At 44.4% G+C, this 17,073-nt stretch overlaps 1 protein-coding gene across 1 annotated transcript; it reads left to right on the top strand.

Moving 5' to 3' along the window:
• The first annotated feature begins 11,201 nt into the window (after positions 1-11,201).
• Positions 11,202-12,788, top strand: LOC140218373 (uncharacterized). The gene is made up of 3 exons (XM_072288099.1): positions 11,202-11,501; positions 11,868-12,075; positions 12,381-12,788. Exons 1-3 carry the CDS (start codon positions 11,202-11,204, stop codon positions 12,773-12,775), a joined length of 903 nt encoding a protein of 300 aa, XP_072144200.1. The 3' UTR covers positions 12,776-12,788.
• The last annotated feature ends 4,285 nt before the right edge of the window (positions 12,789-17,073 follow it).

Genomic DNA, 17,073 nt, shown 5'->3' on the forward strand with positions numbered 1-17,073 from the left:
GATCAGTTCGAAGCGCGTGTTCTAAGGCTTGTTCAAATGCGTTACGTTGAGCAATACTTTTTCACAGAATGACACTCAATGTGGGGGAGCTACATGCTCGCGGTGACAAGAAAAGAAATATAATAAACACGCAAATGAAAATTGAGCTGCCTCTTTCTTTCAGGCGTGTGTACGCATTCAATTCTGACACCTTCCTTTCTGATATCTGATTAACTGCCAGTGTCTGCTTCAATACGACGACTATTTCTGCCTTGCAAGTGTCTAGGTGTTTGATCTCATACGCAGTTCAGCGAGGTACCCGTCCCTTTGTTCCTGTTGGGCATCTTCCGAGCTACGCTTCATTCGAATTCACACTTGAATCCCATTCATTGTTCTCAGGGAAGATATTACTTTATTCAGTGGATATCAGATATGCCTTGTCATACATTGCCCTTTCTTTTTGTCGATGAGTTTGCTTTTTTTCAAATTAAATATAATTTCTGACAAGTTCCAGCAAGTCAATGCTACGCTGGATCAGTGAACATGCGCAACTTATCTTGGTCGTAAATCGATGCCTCACGAGGTCCGGTGCAACTCTTTTTTTTTTCGCAGCGATGCTCTCAAGTAGAAAAGGGACGCGCATTTGCATCATCACGGCAACTATCACGGCTACTTGCCTGGCTGATTTGACGTAACTATTATGAATTTTCCTTGTGTTCTGTTTGTATAGGATTAAATTAATAATTATATATCATTCTGCCAAAGTACAGCGCGCTCAGTGCATCCGCGTCCGAATTCAGCTGATGCATTGACGCGTAAACACATGCGAAAAACGCATCTTACTCCAGGTTACAAAACATGCTCTTTTGAAGCTCACATGCTTTGGCTACTTCCCATAACTGTGTGCTTGAAAGACACCCAAGATCACACGAAAGCCTATCCACCGTTGAACTCTGAAAATGAAAGACATCCGGCCCCAACGCTTGAGACAACGCCCTTTACACAGCTATACGGAAGGTTATTGCTCTCAAATTTGCCGCCACTCGGTGAGACGGGGAGTTCGCTGTATTCAAACAAAACCCTTGATTATCGCCAGTTTATCCTCCATGATTAAGGGGAAAACGCATTATTGTGGCTGCTCAGGTTAATCATATCACTGGCTCAAGTGAACTACCTGAGGTATCGAACCACGGGATGAAGAAAATTGATAACTTGGAGGTCGCCCTTGCCTGTGCCGACTCACTTATTTTGGATTGTCTGGAGGCACAATTGCTGCAGGTGACACATGCATGAGCGTGAAATCAGTGCCACTAAACTTCTTCACGGGCGTAACGTCGCATAGCAATAAGTATTTTTTTTTTGTAATTGCAAAAGCACGCGAGTTTCTCCTTTCCTTCCTTCGTGACAGCTAGCGCTTTAAGACGCTATGTGATATTACACCGCCGTCAGAATCAGCCGAGGTCGTAACAAAACAGGTTGTAACGTTTTTTGGCCGACATCGCCATCAGGTTGTCGGTATCGCTGCCTTCGCCTTTAGTGGTGTCATCACACGCACGCTGACGTCACACACGCAATTGATCGTGTTACACGGGAATGTTAGTCAACGTGCTAGCGCTTTACACAACTTCAAACGATGCTCGATACTCGGCTATCTGCAAAATGTTTAGAATAACATAGATTACAACAGCTTCACACTTTCTTGCTTTGTATTTTACATGTTTGTCTCCTGGTCGCCACTTCTCTTACCGGTACCTTTATATGTGACTTGTGCGCAATTAACTTTCCTTGGTAGCCAGTGTTCCTTTCATTTCTTGCGTTTGCCCCGCCTTTTCCGCTTCAACTCTACTTACCAAACATGCGCCAACATGCCCGATTATTACTATTTTGCACCACAGGCCACCGAGTCGCCAGCTTCCACAGCGCTATCCTATCTTACATGTTTACGACTCTGTTGCGGACATATGGCCCGCTGCACGATGTCATTATGTGGAAGGACTGAATTGAACGTCTTACAGCGAGGAGAGGTATATGTAGGGGTAGTAGTCTTCCCACGCTGCACTGTAGTTAAGTGTCGCTTTTTCTTTATCGCATTTTGCCATTGCAGAGGGCAGTAAACTAGACGTGCTTCGGTTTACTCCCTGCTTTCCCTTATTTCTCTCTTTCTGTATTGTTATTTCGTTGCCTTGCATAATTTTTACTCTTCGTTGGTGTAACCTGAGGCCGCCCAAAAACATACCGCAACATTCTATGTGCGTCAAGTGCTTTCGCAAATGCTTAATAGAGCAGTTCCTGAAGCGCAGAACCAAAAGAACGGGCGGACAAAGCGTCTCTTATTCGATGCTTTACGTTAAGTGGCGGAAATAAACAATGCGAGAATTAGTAAAACTATGCCAGCATAGTAATCATAAATATTATTTGACGGGGCACTTGATGCGGCTGCCCATGAACTACTCATTACATACGTTACTCAAACGCACATGCTTTCTTCCATCACTACCCTGTTCTCTAATTACGTGAGCAAGAGATCTTGCTTCATGCATATGAACCGAAAGAGGTCTGTGAGCTACGAGGTCACTAGTGGAGTTCCTGAACGATTCCTTCATTGCCCTCATCTCTTCCTGCTGTTTGAAAGTTAGATCAAATTTTGCCAGAAATCCAGTGCTATGCATTCACTGTATGTGCGGAAACCTTAAAGTTATTAACGGCTTTACGTTTTTATCGTTTTTATGTGGCATTTTTTGTAAGTTGCCTACTGTACATTTCTATGAGCCAACTTAATGTTCCAATATTTCAAATGCGATGTTATGTGGACGGTTTTCCGTGCATTTACGCCACCTGGCTGTCTGACATTCTCTTTCTCGTCGCCTTTCTTTGTTTAGTGGCCACTTGGTATTCACATTTAGTATATGTTTGCTCTACATGACAAGCCGTAGCAGGTGCCACCTAAAGGGATCAACATCTTTAAAACATCATGTATCAAAAAAAGAATACTATCGACAGTTCTCGCGATAACATTAGCCTCCATAAATATATTTTTTTTGCTCTCATACTCATATAGCTAAAGGCTTCTATAAATATGGTAGTAACTTATGCGCGGTGAGCACACCACGGGCAAGTTTCGTGCACTGTTCATGATGCTCCATTGCTTACGGTTGATGAAATTTAAAATCACCGAGTTTACTTCAAAAAAATGGTATGCTTCTCTCCACGCATTAAATTTGTGAAAAACTGCTCTTGACATTGTCAAATTCGGATGAATTCCACTGGCCTCCTGTTTTTCTGACACGGCATAGTACTCTATGCATTCATCTACTCCAGTATCCCTCGGAAGTTTGCGGCAGAGCTTGCAAATTAAATTTTGACTTTATTGAATACGTCCAGAATAAATATATGTCGATTCGTCAAGTGTTACTTTTGCCGTTTTGGTTAGTATAATTAAACCTTGTCAGATGTACCTCAACTCGTGCCTCTGAGGGAAAGAAAGGTATTTAATCAGACATTTTGTACTTTTATAAGCTCATTCATGGCACTATACATGGGCCTAAACTTTTTATGATGTACAATTTTGATTGCAGCAAAAATGTATCAGGCACCATGCCGCGTTTTCTGCATGATCTTGTTGCTCTAGTCACTGTCCTAGAGCTCCATTTCAGAAAAACTTGTTATAAGTACTCTGCCGGCACTGACATTTCTGTTGATTCGCAGCGTTTTTTACAAGTATTAATATTAATGTTGTGTAAAAACTCACTTTTACGCCTTCCTCCTCGCTTTGTTTTTCACAGCATATTCTTCTACCCTATGGTGTCTTGTCAACGACATGTGTATTAACGGGATAGCGTTTGTTTAGAAAAGTTTATTTCACGAAGAGCCGATGCAAACACTGAGTCACAATCACGGCACAGTTCCACCAGGAGAATAACACATACAAAGTGCGAAGCATTTTATGCACGGCACGTTTTCAAAGAAGTATCCGAATCTTCAATCACTATCATATAGCTACACAGACCCACGAAAAGGCACAGTTACACAAAAAGTACTTGTCACATTATATAAAATGGTGTTCAATAAATACAGTCTACATAATGGCTAAGTACAATGAGGGCGTGACAGAGACACTTTACCTAATTTTGTAGGGATAACGTTAACGGTTCGTTCCGGATCACTCAGAACTCTATGTCACGTAACGAGAGAACTTAGGCTACCTTGGCCATTTGAAACTGTTTAAGAGCGTATGCATTTTCGTACACGAGTACCCCTCCATTGTGAGAGCTGCACTTGCAGGTCAAGTCGGTAACTTCTTGAATGTGCATAGAGAAATTTTAAATTTGTATTCAAACATAAATTCTTTCAAGAGCCTAACACATCAATAGAAAGAACACAAACACTCCCGCTCCTACCCTCACTTTTAGACATGACATAACAGATGTTATTTTCTTCAAAAACTGATACATGGAAATATCAGCAACTCTAACTTCATTTCTAATGTGCGCCTACATAACCCGCAGAGAATCACACGAGAACAGAGCACCTTTCGGTCCTTTGAATTTGGTTACCCTATATCTAGAATGCTGGTGTCTTATAACCTTCTTTCAGAGTGCCTTGATATATTCATACAAAGTTATGCTCTTATATTGAAAAATGTTCAAGTGTTTAAATAACGGCACACAAAAGCTAATCTGCTTTGTGTTCCACCATTCTGTATTCCTAGTTCTTCAATTACATTTTTGGACATATTTTATGTCTTCTTGCAATATGTACAGCGAGACTTTGGTTTTTCATGATGTGTGTGTGTACTTTTATTGGGGGGGGGGGGAGGTGTATTGTTTTTCTCAGTGCGCGATTACCAAGGCCTCAAAGATTGTTCCTGAAGAAATTGATTGATTGATTGATTGATTGATTGATTGATTGATTGATTGATTGATTGATTGAATATTTGACACAATATCAGAATACAAAAAAAACAGTTGTCCAGAAAATACACTTGCAGTTCTCTAATCATCGGCGATTGTTGGCACGTACGAAAACAGTGTTTCTAAAATTCACTACTGCAATGTGTTTGAGTAGCTGAAAACACAAACTCGGGGTAAAAGGGTGCAAATTGCCTTCTTGCTTTGAGGGCTCGCGCTATACGCGGTAAATTAAGACGTCAACGAGTGTACAGCGACAGGGATGGGTAATGATGTCGACTTGTCGAGCCTCACTGAAATGTTTTAAAAAGCGGCAGAACCCATCTGACGATTACCGTCGACGATAATGCGTTAGCATTGACTCAAAATAGCGAAGCAGCGCATTTTCACGGTCGAAACTAGTTGTGTGCAACACGTGCACTGCAGTGGAACTCTCTTCTTTCATGCTTCCATAAGAACACTCAGCGCCACCAGGCGCTGCTACTGCGAAGTCTACACGCGGCCTCCGAAAAGCATGGCGCACCGCTGCGTGTGAATGCTGAGAAACGCGTCACGTGACAACTGGGCTCCTCTCTCGCGCTTCTTTTCGGACGCGCTGTGCCATCTAGTGGCGCTGCCAGAAAGTACACGCGTGCCCTCCGAGACGAGAAGTGCGGCGTGCCGGTGCCAACGAACCCTGAGATGTTCCGTCACTTGCCGCACCCTCAGTGGCACATACTCACTGACCCAAGTTGTCGAGAGGTTCATTGAAGAGCGGCCCATACCCATTTATTTCATGGCACAGCTTGCTAATGCGTTGGCGTGAAAGGCCTCATTGAAAGCGGCACGTACCCAGTGCATTTGTGAAGCAGCCTGCTAATGCGTCGGGCCGCTGTCATTGAGGAACCCTTGTGATGTGAGTTCCATTCCACTCAGCATCGGAGAAATTTAAGTGATCTTTTTCGTCATTGTAGAGCGGTACATATTCAGTGACACACACCTGGAGACCCGAGTTCATTGGATAGAAGGCACACACCTACAGGCACATACTCAGTTACCCATGTTAACATCAAAGAGGTTCACTGAAGACCGGCACAGACGATTGGTCCATACCTAGTGCTCCAAGTCGGTGTCAAAGAGTTTCTTCCAACAGCGGTGCCTACCCTGTCCCGCATCTACACTGACACACGCCGACGCGAAAGAGGTTCGTTGAAGAGCGACACGTATGTGCACCTTGCCACACACACAGTCGTCTCATGTTGGTCAGATAGTTCGTTTCAAACCCCTGTTATCTCAGCACAGCAGGCCGATGTGCTAACCATTCAATCACGGACTACCCGATGATCCAGGTAGGCGGGAATATGGTCAGAAATGTAACATACATACATACATACATACATACATACATACATATATACATATATACATATATACATGCATACATACATACATACATACATACATACATACATACATACATACATACATACATACATACATACATACAAAGTGCGAGAAGTATCCTAAGATTGCTAACACATCAAAAGGCTTCGGCCTTCTTTGGGCAACTCTATAGACGAAGTTACTTTGGCTTTTGCTGCGGTCAAACAGCGGGAGGCTCTCGTAAAAAGGCTTGCGCTGGTCGAGCATGACTTGCCGAAAATGCTATTCGTCGATGCTATAGAAGGGGGAGACGGGCTGCTGCAATTGTATGAGCGAAATATATTTTATTAGTAAAAGGAACAGAAAAAAGCACATCTAAATCTAAAGCTTCATTTATGCATTCTTAGGCACTTGAGTTACGAAAGAATGGAGCGGGGGTAGGAGAAGAGAGGGGGTGGTAGCATTCGTGTAACATTTGTGCGAAATGATGGCGCCTGAATTTTATTGTTTAGCGGGCATGGGGTCACATATATGTTCTTCTTGAAAATTACGTTTGGTTTCATTAGGTTTTCTCCAAACGGGGAGGCCGATGCTATTTATGTTAGTTTTATAGAGTTACCGAAACAATCGCTCCACATAGGTACAGCCTGTAGGTTGTGTTTATTTTCAATTCCACGGGCATGTATCTTTCTCCGTGTGTTTCCCACACAGAACATCCAGCCCCATGCAACCGCATCATCACACGAGAAATACTGCTTTGTACGCACTAGCTATTCTTGATATGTTTACTCGGAACGTAAGTGAGCAGTTTCGTGGCTTCCGTAGGACAAACCCAATGCCTCTGATGACGCAGCATCGCTCATCATTCGATAACACCCGTTCCTGCATATCGATAATCCCCACAATGCGGAGAGCCCTCTCTTCCTCTTTTCTATTTTCTCAAAGAAAAGCCTTATCCATCGTGCAAGCAAAACCACTCTTCAGATGTTTCTTCATCCTGCTTCCACGTATGAACTGCGGGCCTTCTTCACGAAGAAAAGCTTCTTCTGCGAAGCAGGCATGCAAGGATGCGCTCTGTTTGCCGAAGAGGCTTTGCACTTTCGAAAGAATAAGCGGATCTTCAGTTTCCTGTGGCTGACTAAGCTTTTGTAATATTAGACTGTTTTTTCATATGCAGGAATTTCAGCGTCGCAAAGAACTGCGCGAAGTCGCGGCGCGTTCATACAGTGACGGGAGCTTGCGCATTGCTGATTAAGCATGCTGATGTATTGTTCCAAGCAAATTTTCGTGACCACAACTCAAAGAATAATTAATTGTAAAAGAAAAACGAAAAAACAGGCAGGTTTTGACATTTGGCCGAGATTTCCTTCTGTTGAATACGTCTTGCACTCTTTGTTGATTCGTGGATTCAGAACAGTACCTGACTGCTTTCTGCTTTTTGCTGCGTGCTTTGAATGGGTATTTCAGCAGCTTCCATAAACGTGCTCTAAGTATTACCATGTTTACAAATGTTCCATGAAAGCACGTCTTCATCAAATAATTTGTGATAAGAAAGGATTTTAACCAATGCCACTGTTCGTAAAACATAGCGTAGCGCTTTTTTTTATTGTAAGATGTCAACAACATAAAGAATTAATTATCATTCATCAGGGCCGTTGTTGTAGCTAGAAATTCCTTTTTTCGTTTTCTTTTTCTGTTCCTGTAAAGGGGGAGTTGGTGTCATGCACAAAACTGAGGGAAAGGGACTGGCGGGCCTCATCACACGTCATTTTGTGGCAAGGTTCTTTGGTACACGCAAATTTTAGGTGGAGAGGGGAAGGGGGCACGGGCCCGATGTACCTGGTACATCTCCTTAGTTTTCCCTCTTTTTGCTCTTTCTTCATGTTTGTCCATGTAAAGCGTGAAGAGCAGGCAAACACTATAATTTTTAAACACCCGTCTCGGCATACCGGGTGAATCCGTCCTTCTGCTAGAGCAGTCATTCATGGGAAGCGTGCTGTTCCGCCAAGCAGAGGATCGAGTCAATGCCTGTGCACTCTGCTTTATGACGTCTTGCCACCATGCACAAATTTTCCATTGCCAAGGCAGGCGGGACGAAAGCGATGACGTCAAACTCACCAGTGCTTTCTCGGGAAGATTCCCATTAGGTTCTGTGACAGTTGGGCCTCGTGGCGTGACGTCACGAATCGGAGTGCATAAGCCTTGTGCTGTCTAGGTCGTGTTGGTCGAGTTCCATTTAGTGTCCTCGTCATATGTTCACCGTTCACATTCATCGTCACTTTCAGCACCGATAACAGCGGCAGCACAAGCAAATGAGCATTTCCAGGGCGATAGCTTGGGATGAATAGGTTACAGCATGCCACCGTTATATAGCTAGGCTATTGGTTCACTCGCCCTGAGGTACAAGGCACGCAGGGTCAGAAAGATTAGAGAAATATTGTTTCGAAAATGAACACACACCATGCAGCAAAATTCTAAAATTTAAAAGACAAGAAATTTGTTTAAGTTTGCGATGTATAGCAGCAGCAGTGCATGACACGTACCCGGCGTCGTCGCCTGTAGATGTCGCTCTCTGTTTCACGAGGGAGAAACCAATGTATGATGCTTGTCGAGCAAAGAGTGGTGATAAAGGGTTTGTGGCACTCTGAAGTCTGACACTTGCATAATTCAATTCAGGCTTTTGTTCCCACAACAGCGCGTGTAATTTCTTGAAGACTGGCCATGAATGAGAACATGCTATGTGACGTAGTACATACCCGTGACTCGAGGCTTGGGTATTCCCAATGTAACAAATTTAGGTGATTCGTCGAATGTCATGCGATATTTTATTAAGATGTCTGTGTGTTTAAATATCTCTTCGAACCGGAAGTATGTCCACGGGTTTTAGTAGTGATATATTGTTGAATTACAAAGGGTACGGATGCACTCAGTGGTTCTATATATTGTGGTGCAACGTCAAGGTTGCATCACTATTCGGCGAAAAGCGTACTTATTCACTTACACCTACGATAGTATCGCTTTAATAAGACACAATTATGCTATACTACAGGACAATGAAGCAACGCCAGGTGTTTAGCTTGCCGGCGGCTCGGGCTAAGCTTTAAACGTTCACACTAGACGCCTAGCTGCCGGCAGGCGCAACTGAAATTTTGAATCACACTGTCGTGCGCAGAAAGGCGTGCTAGCGAGGTTGCTGCGTAAATATATATAAATCCGCAGGCATGGCCGGATGGTGTGACGCCAAAACTCGATGGCGCCTGTTTGCTCAAGTTAATGACATTTCTGTTGACATTTCAGGGCTGTGATGAAAGAGCCGCTGCTTCTTTCATCGTCGTTCTCTAGATTGTTTGCTTCGGTATGGTAGGCGCGCCCCATTATACGGGATCCTTGGCTGCCGGAAAAGTAGTAGGGAAACCAATGGTGGTTCAAAGAGAGGAGCCAAAAATATAGCTGAAAAGCAGAAAAGTCAGTTGAGACAGGGTAGCCACTGACACGGCGTTAAAGCACGGGGAAGATGAAAGGTTACTAGCAAATGAAAACACTAAGCAAGCGGAAAAATACAGAGCACGAATTTATTAAATAAATGAGACCCAAATAAAATGAGATGTTCCTGTTTTCTTTTGTTTTTTTTTTTTGGGGGGGGGGGGGCGAATCAAAGAAAGAGGCAAGTCAATATACGTTTTTATTTGGCAGAAAAGGCTAAAGCTACCTGCTCCTTGAAACTGGTGAGTCCATTGCTGCTGCCGTAAGACTGTGTACACTCGCAAGCCTTTTGAACGGAGTGAAGATTGCATCGAGGTAGAGCCTTCTTACTAAATCATCCGGCTGTTCTCTCCTTTGCCAGCTTGCGCTTCTTGCAAAGATTCGAGAGCGCTGACTACGGGTCATCTGACCTCCTCTTGCTACATTCATGAGCAGCTTATTTTCTTCTGCGTCGTTTTTTTTTCTCGAGGGCTTGTAGTTTGGTGGCACGTGGGAAGAAACAAAAACAGCGCTGTTTTACTGCAAAAGGGAGGTTTCATTAGCGGAACGGTCCTGGCTCGTTCGTTCGTTGACGCTGCGGTTAAGGCGCAAGAAAAGTCGTGCAACAACAAAGAGACTACAAAAGGCTACATTTAATTGTACAAGATCACACGTGGCTTCGAGTGCTCATGCTGGAGTCGAATTACGTTGGTTGCAATTGTGCACATAAAGGCAGTAAAACTTCAACAGAAGCATCATAAACAGCGGGGGAAGCCTTTCTGTTCCAAAGCTGGTAAACCAACCAAGGTAGCAGCATATTTTGATACATAGGCGACATTGACCGCAGCCTCTGCGCTAAGTAAGAAAAAATGGAGAGAGTTCTCCTAGGAGAAAGATAATAGAGAGTTTTAGAATTGGGGGCGCAAGGCACTGGGCCCCCAAGCCGCGTTGCGTCGGTTGCTCTTGGGTTTAGATGAGCAGCAGAGTTTGAGGATTGGGTCGAACGCAGACAGCGTTGGGTTGAGCGCTCGGGACGCCGCAGTGTGGAAAATAGAAAGGTGCTTGAAAGCAAAAAAAAAATGAACCTCTTTTCATACAAGGGAAAACGAACAGAATGCATTTTTGAGCAAAAAGAGAAAACAATAAAATGTAAGAAACGTAATCACTGAGTTAGTGCCGGGTAGTGTTACGACTTAGGTGTGCAATTATAAGCCAAGCAAAGCCAATCGAAGCCAAGTGCTTTTAGTTGGTGTTTTCTTGAGACGCACTGCGAAGCTGCGAGTTCACCCGCGTAAAATGGCAAAAATCAGTCGACGTACAGCAAGTTTGCTCTGCGACCATCTTCTGTACGCTGATTTGAGTTGGGCTGACATCGAAGACCTCTTTCTACCGTTGCCAGAAGCGACTTACCGACGACATGGCCGGCGGCAGTATACGTCTAGCAAAGGATGGCTCGACGTCGGAAGTATTGAAGATGACGTCTTTCGGAGAATGTTCTGTTTTGAGAAGGCAAACATTGATGGATTGTCATCTGCTCTCTTAATTCCCGATACGATTGAGAGCATTCAGGGAGTAAAAGTATCCGGTAAAGAAGCTCTCCTGATTGCCCTCCGGCGACTCGCATATCCTAATAGGTGGAGCGATTTAGAAGACGTTTTCGGACGACATACCTCCGTGATGTCCAGCATAGTTGCCTCTGTCTTTGGCCACATTGAGACGACCTTCGGTCACCTCCTGTCCTTGACAAATCATCGTTGGCTGAACCTCGCCAACATCGCTCTGTTTTCCCAGGTACGTACACGCTGTTGCATTAAGGTTAAAACACGTACGTTATTACGATTAGGTTAGCGACTGTAGCCGTCGTAGGATACTGTAAAAACAATGTTTTTAACCTTAGCTTCTTGGTAAATTCGCTATGAAAGATTTTGATAGACTGCCGTTAAAATGGAAGTGTACAGACAGCTTTTTACCTCGTTTCCTCTGACAAGTATGTCATACGAGATAGGAAAGTCACCTATGGTGTATGTACTTTCTTGTTATGCATTTTCTAGTACAAGCAATTGTGACGCGCCTGTTGCCCTAGTTGTTGAAATCTTTTTAGTAGAGCAATATTGCAATAAATACTGCTGCAACAATAATCTACATTCTGAATTGCAGGCTGTGCATGATCGAGGTGCGCCTTTGACTAATTGCTGGGGTTTCGTCGATGGAACTGCCCGACCGATCTGCCGACCAACGTACAACCAGCGAATGTACTTCTCCGGGCACAAACGGGAGCACGTTGTCAAATATCAGGCCATTATGTGTGCCAACGGCATCGTCTGCGACCTTGCAGGCCCATATTTAGGCCACAGGCATGATGCAGGTAAATCAAAGGCCCCTCATTTCTTCGTTCCCAGCTGCATTGTTGACACACTTGCGATATGATCACCCAGAAAAATAATTACACACGTGTATTGAGTGCAGTTTCTGCAAAGCACATTTTAAGCATAACTGTTTTTGACATGCGACTCCATAAATAATACTTCGACTTTCATATTAAGGCGGTGCCTCAGTAAGAACACATTACTAACAAATGCACTGCTCCTAAATCTAACCTTCGCTTTGAAACAGCAAGGTGCAACATTCTGTGGCTCATTATGTTAATTCCTAATTGGTTCTCTTTTGCAGGAATACTTCGGGAAAGCGGGCTGTATGAGAAGCTTCTCCAGTTGATGCAGGGCAATACATTCACTATATACGGTGATCCTGCGTACCCCCTCCGCCCTCTGCTCATGCGGCCATATGCTGGTGCACGTCTGAATGAACAGCAGCAAGAATTTAATACTGCCATGAGCACTGTAAGGCAGTCAGTAGAATGGGGATTCGGCAAGACGATCAGTCTGTTTGCCTTCTTGGACTACAAAAAAAATCAGAAAGTCTTTCTCCAGAATGTGCCACAAATGTACAAAGTAGCAACGATTTTAACCAACTGCCACACTTGCCTTTATGGCAACCAAGTGGCAATGTTCTTTCACCTTCGTCCTCCTCCTCTGAAAGAATACCTTGTGTTATGTAACAGCTGAGAGAGAAAAGCCAGTATGAATATTGTTTATTTGTCCTATTGAAGCAATAAATGAACTTTGGCTCATGTGGACTACACAGTTTGAAGTTGTAGTGTAACCAAAATGGAATTAAGTCGCTGGAGCAGGAAGCTTTCCAAATGTACAATATTCACAAATAAACATCTTTTCTGTGAAGAACCAAAACTTTTAATTTCCTCTATTCTTTCAAAACATCAAGCAGAGCATTTTGTTGGGTCATAAGCATATTTCTTTCTGCTTCGCGTTGCCTTTGTAATGCAGCCCGTTCTTCTTTTTGAATCCTCCTTTCTTCAGCGCGGTCTTCTACTTCCGCTCTCCATTCAGCAATATGTTGCTGTAGTTTTGCTTGCTCGTGAAGCAGTTTCCTCTCTTCCAGCTCCAGGCGCCGCTCTTCTAATGTGGCATCTCTTGCTCTCGTTGATTGTTCATACCGCAGCCTTCGCTCAAAAAACGCAAGATTGCCTTCGGAAGGAGGATTGGCAGCTGTAATTGAAAGCACACAATTGTTACATATCCCTCTTCGAACAGCTCATAACAAGTATAAGACGCCCTAAAGTGTGTTAACGTAAGTATTCAAGTTCCCTTTAACGTTCACCCTTTGACATTAAAAGTTTACCTGCACAATATCGTGGAGCCCAATATCCCGCATGGAGTCATAAAAGCGGAACTGTTTTATAAGTGCACTCATGGACTACTTTTCAAGATATGTATGGGCTAATTATGAACACATGACCAAATAACTGTTTGCTGCAGCATCAAATTATTCTGAAAAAAAAACTAGGCTTTCTTAAACGTCATCTTCACGACGCACCTCAAAATGTAAAGCTACTTGCTTATAAATCATTAATCAGGCCAAAACTTGAGTATGCATCCGCCATCTGGAATCCACAGCAAGCTTACCTCATCGACTCATTAGAAGCTGTGCAAAACAGAGCCGCCCGTTTCATTCACCGCTCATACTCACCCTATATCAGTGTTTCATCTCTCAAGCTACATTCCCAATTATGCAGTCTTTCCCTCCGTCGCCGTATTTCTAGCCTGTGCCTATTTCACAAATTTTATTATTCCCAGCTCAGACAGCAGCCATACATCTGCGCACCGCCATCACGCACGTCTCGCCGAATTGGTCATCCGCTGAAAGTCCCACGCCAACGTGCCCGTACGACTACATTTTCCCAGTCATTCTTCCTCCGAACAGCAAGCGACTGGAACGACCTTCCCCATGAAATTGTAGCCATCACCTGTCCATCAACCTTCCTAGAAAAAGTTACATCCCACCTGTCATCATGCAAAAAAAAATGTTTTACTTTTTCACGTTAAACCCACCCCTTATGTAAAATCCCCTGCAGGGGGTCTTTAAGGAAATAAAAATGAAAAAATGAAAATGAAAAATAACATCATAAAGGTGACCTGTCAGGCATTAAATTATGAGGGAAAAAGGCTAAAACTGATTTGCATAAGGCAGCACAGATATTCAGTGCAGAATGCTCCACACAGAGGAGAAAATTGAGTCGCCTGCCTCTTTTCCTTTGCTGGGTGCTGCTCCTGGCGTGCATATGATTGCTTGGCTGGGTGTTCAATGGTGGAACTGTAGTCCTCATTCCTCCTTGCGTCAAACTGCCTGTGTCGGGATTGGACTGTGGCCCAGGTGATTCGGTGCCATTTGGGAGGCTGACAGCTGGAGGTTGCGGCTCGCTGTCTTGGGTTAATGGAGAGGTGGCATCTCCTTGTGGGCTGCTTGGGTTAGTGTATATTACTACACTTGGAGTACTTGGAGGCGTCACATCTACATAATTGCCACTATAGATGCTATTTAGAATTTGTGACGCCTCCGTGGGCTGAAAATCTTCCATGCCTGCAAGGAGAGCGAAAGCATGATTAACATTTCACATTAGTTTATTATTCATGTAGTCATAACTCCATAACCTTTGAATCGTTTAAGGTAAATCGTACTGGATGCAGTAGCTAAACAAACATTATATACAAACTGATAATTTGCAGGATACATGCTGCTGCTTAACCAGATTGCACAACATGCGATTAGGTACAAGCATATTACAGCATCATACTTCTCATTCCATCTTCATTATTTGATTGAAAAACATGCATTACCGTCCTCTTCTGCAACTTGGGTATAATGAGCTGCTGCTGCCGTATTCCTTGTTTGGGCTGCAGCCAATCGCTCAAAATTTGCAGCTCTGCGGTCAGTTGGAGTCCCAGGTGGCACGTCAGGTCGCGTTCGAGCAACTACCTTTTTCAAGGTGGTTCCCCTAATAACATATCCAAATTCCCTTGCGAGGGCTAAAATTTCTGTCAGAAGCTGCTCTTTTTCGGCATACTGCTCCTCGGTTCCAGACCTGCAATAACAGATAGTTAGCTTCCTATGTTTTCTGTACGTCACATACTTTCTTTAGACTTGTTTCACTATTGTGTTAACCCTTTGGGAGTCACTGACGTAATATACGGCGCTGCGAACAAGTCTCAAATGGTCGATGCCGTTATTTACGGCAGTATCTGGATGTTTCAAATACGTGCCAATCTTTCAACTCTTTTTCTAACCCTTGGTAGTACCCTGTAGGGACGCAATAAATATTTTTCTGACGCCGTCGGCCTTGTGTTTCATTTCCCGGCGCGTCGACTACCGCTCATGTATCCGGCGTACGCGGGCGCGCGGCGATTAGTGTCGAATTCGTCTCACGGGCGGATTCCCTTTGTTGCGCTGGCAAAAGCTGATATCTTACTGGTTTCTAATCCGTTAGAAACTATAGTGCCGTGATTAGAGCTGTTCAGAGGTGGGCGCCAGCATATACAAGTTCCCTCGCCGCGGGTAGCTACACGTGGCAGGGGAAGCGGATTCGCGTTTACTCTCGCAAGATTACGGAGGCAGCATATCGAAGGCAAATAAACATTACATAAGGGCAAGCAAAGCACACAGCTAACCTGCGCCTACTGCAAGCGGAAGAAGTTGTGCAGTAAAAATGTACTCACTTTTTCAGATTTGCAGTATCTTTGTGCAAGAACTGTGCCATAAGCAACTCGGAGCGGTTGCGTATCGACCGCACCGAAAACGTCTTGCGTGTGGCCTCTGCAAGATTTTTTGCAACCTGCGGCCACAGCCTGGCGTCTTGAAACGGATTGGTTCCCAGTACTTCTTGCAATATGCAGAGGTCATCGTCTGTTGTGAAGTGCGAGCGCGCGTACGACGTCCTCGGAGCAGTCATGCTTGGCGCCTGAGAGACAACTGCTTTGGATGGCTGCGGCTCGTTCGGCTCTTTTGGCTATCTCGCCATATCTCGTCATCCGCGAGGGTGGCCCAGACGGCTTGGGGGCCCACGCTAGCTTTCGATTTTTGGGTCTTGGGTTAACGCGAACGCAAGAACCCAAGACTGGCTTGGGTTCTGCGCATGCGCACTGGCGGCCCGCAATTTTCTTGGGTCCCCAAGCCGCTTGGGCCCCCAATTCTAAAACTCTCTAATATCTTATCCGAAAAAGAATAGTGTTCCCATGACTAATTCGGTACTATTCGACTAAGTACTGAGTTTTCTTTATATAACAACGACGACCAACTTCGAAACACTACATCTGCCTTAGTGGGCGGTTGGGTGGGGTTTTCAATCTCATAATGTTCAACCTCATCCTGGTAGGACTTGCTGAATACTTACCGCGGACCGTGCATGTCTCAATACGCTCCAATAACATTTTCATCTGGGAATCTCCGGTAGCTTACATACGAGTAGATGGTATCCGCCATTAAGGAAATATACCATCAGGCTCTGAAAATAATGCCCAACATAATCTTGTGGTGGCTCCTTGCTCAATCTGGCATCGTCGGCAATGAAGTTTCTGACAAGGCTACCAGGTTTTTCCACGAAGCTACCCGTACGCTTGTAATACATTTGGTGAGAACAAACACTGTCAGGGAACTTCGTGTGCTGGCCAGTGAGAAGGTACAGGTTTTCTCGAGTGGTCTAAGTGTCTTCAATCGTCGACTGCGTATGCTGAACCACACATACGGCCGCAACTGCCATCTAGTCTTTACGGCTGCAAAACAACGTTGCTTTACCACTTGTGGCTGGAAATGGCGTTGACGAACGTTCATTTCCACCTCATTGGAATGGACACTAGCCCGACGTCCGACTTCTATGGGTGCGAGAAAACCTTTGAGCACCTGTTATGTGTAGGTCCTCACTACGACGTTCAACATCGCTTTCTCTGAACAAGTTGAGACCATCTGGACCCGATACCATCCTCCGAGTCAAAGACGCTGGGACCGTGGCCAT

This window comes from Dermacentor andersoni, chromosome 5, assembly GCF_023375885.2.
Source record: "Dermacentor andersoni chromosome 5, qqDerAnde1_hic_scaffold, whole genome shotgun sequence".
Taxonomy (NCBI): domain Eukaryota; kingdom Metazoa; phylum Arthropoda; class Arachnida; order Ixodida; family Ixodidae; genus Dermacentor; species Dermacentor andersoni.

Bases quoted from the DNA above. Each gene is read 5' to 3' on its own strand.
- LOC140218373 (XM_072288099.1), top strand. From the start codon at position 11,202: ATGTTCTGTTTTGAGAAGGCAAACATTGATGGATTGTCATCTGCTCTC. The intron at 11,502-11,867 runs GTACGTACACGC...TCTGAATTGCAG, and splicing joins ACATCGCTCTGTTTTCCCAG to GCTGTGCATGATCGAGGTGC. The intron at 12,076-12,380 runs GTAAATCAAAGG...TCTCTTTTGCAG, and splicing joins AGGCCACAGGCATGATGCAG to GAATACTTCGGGAAAGCGGG.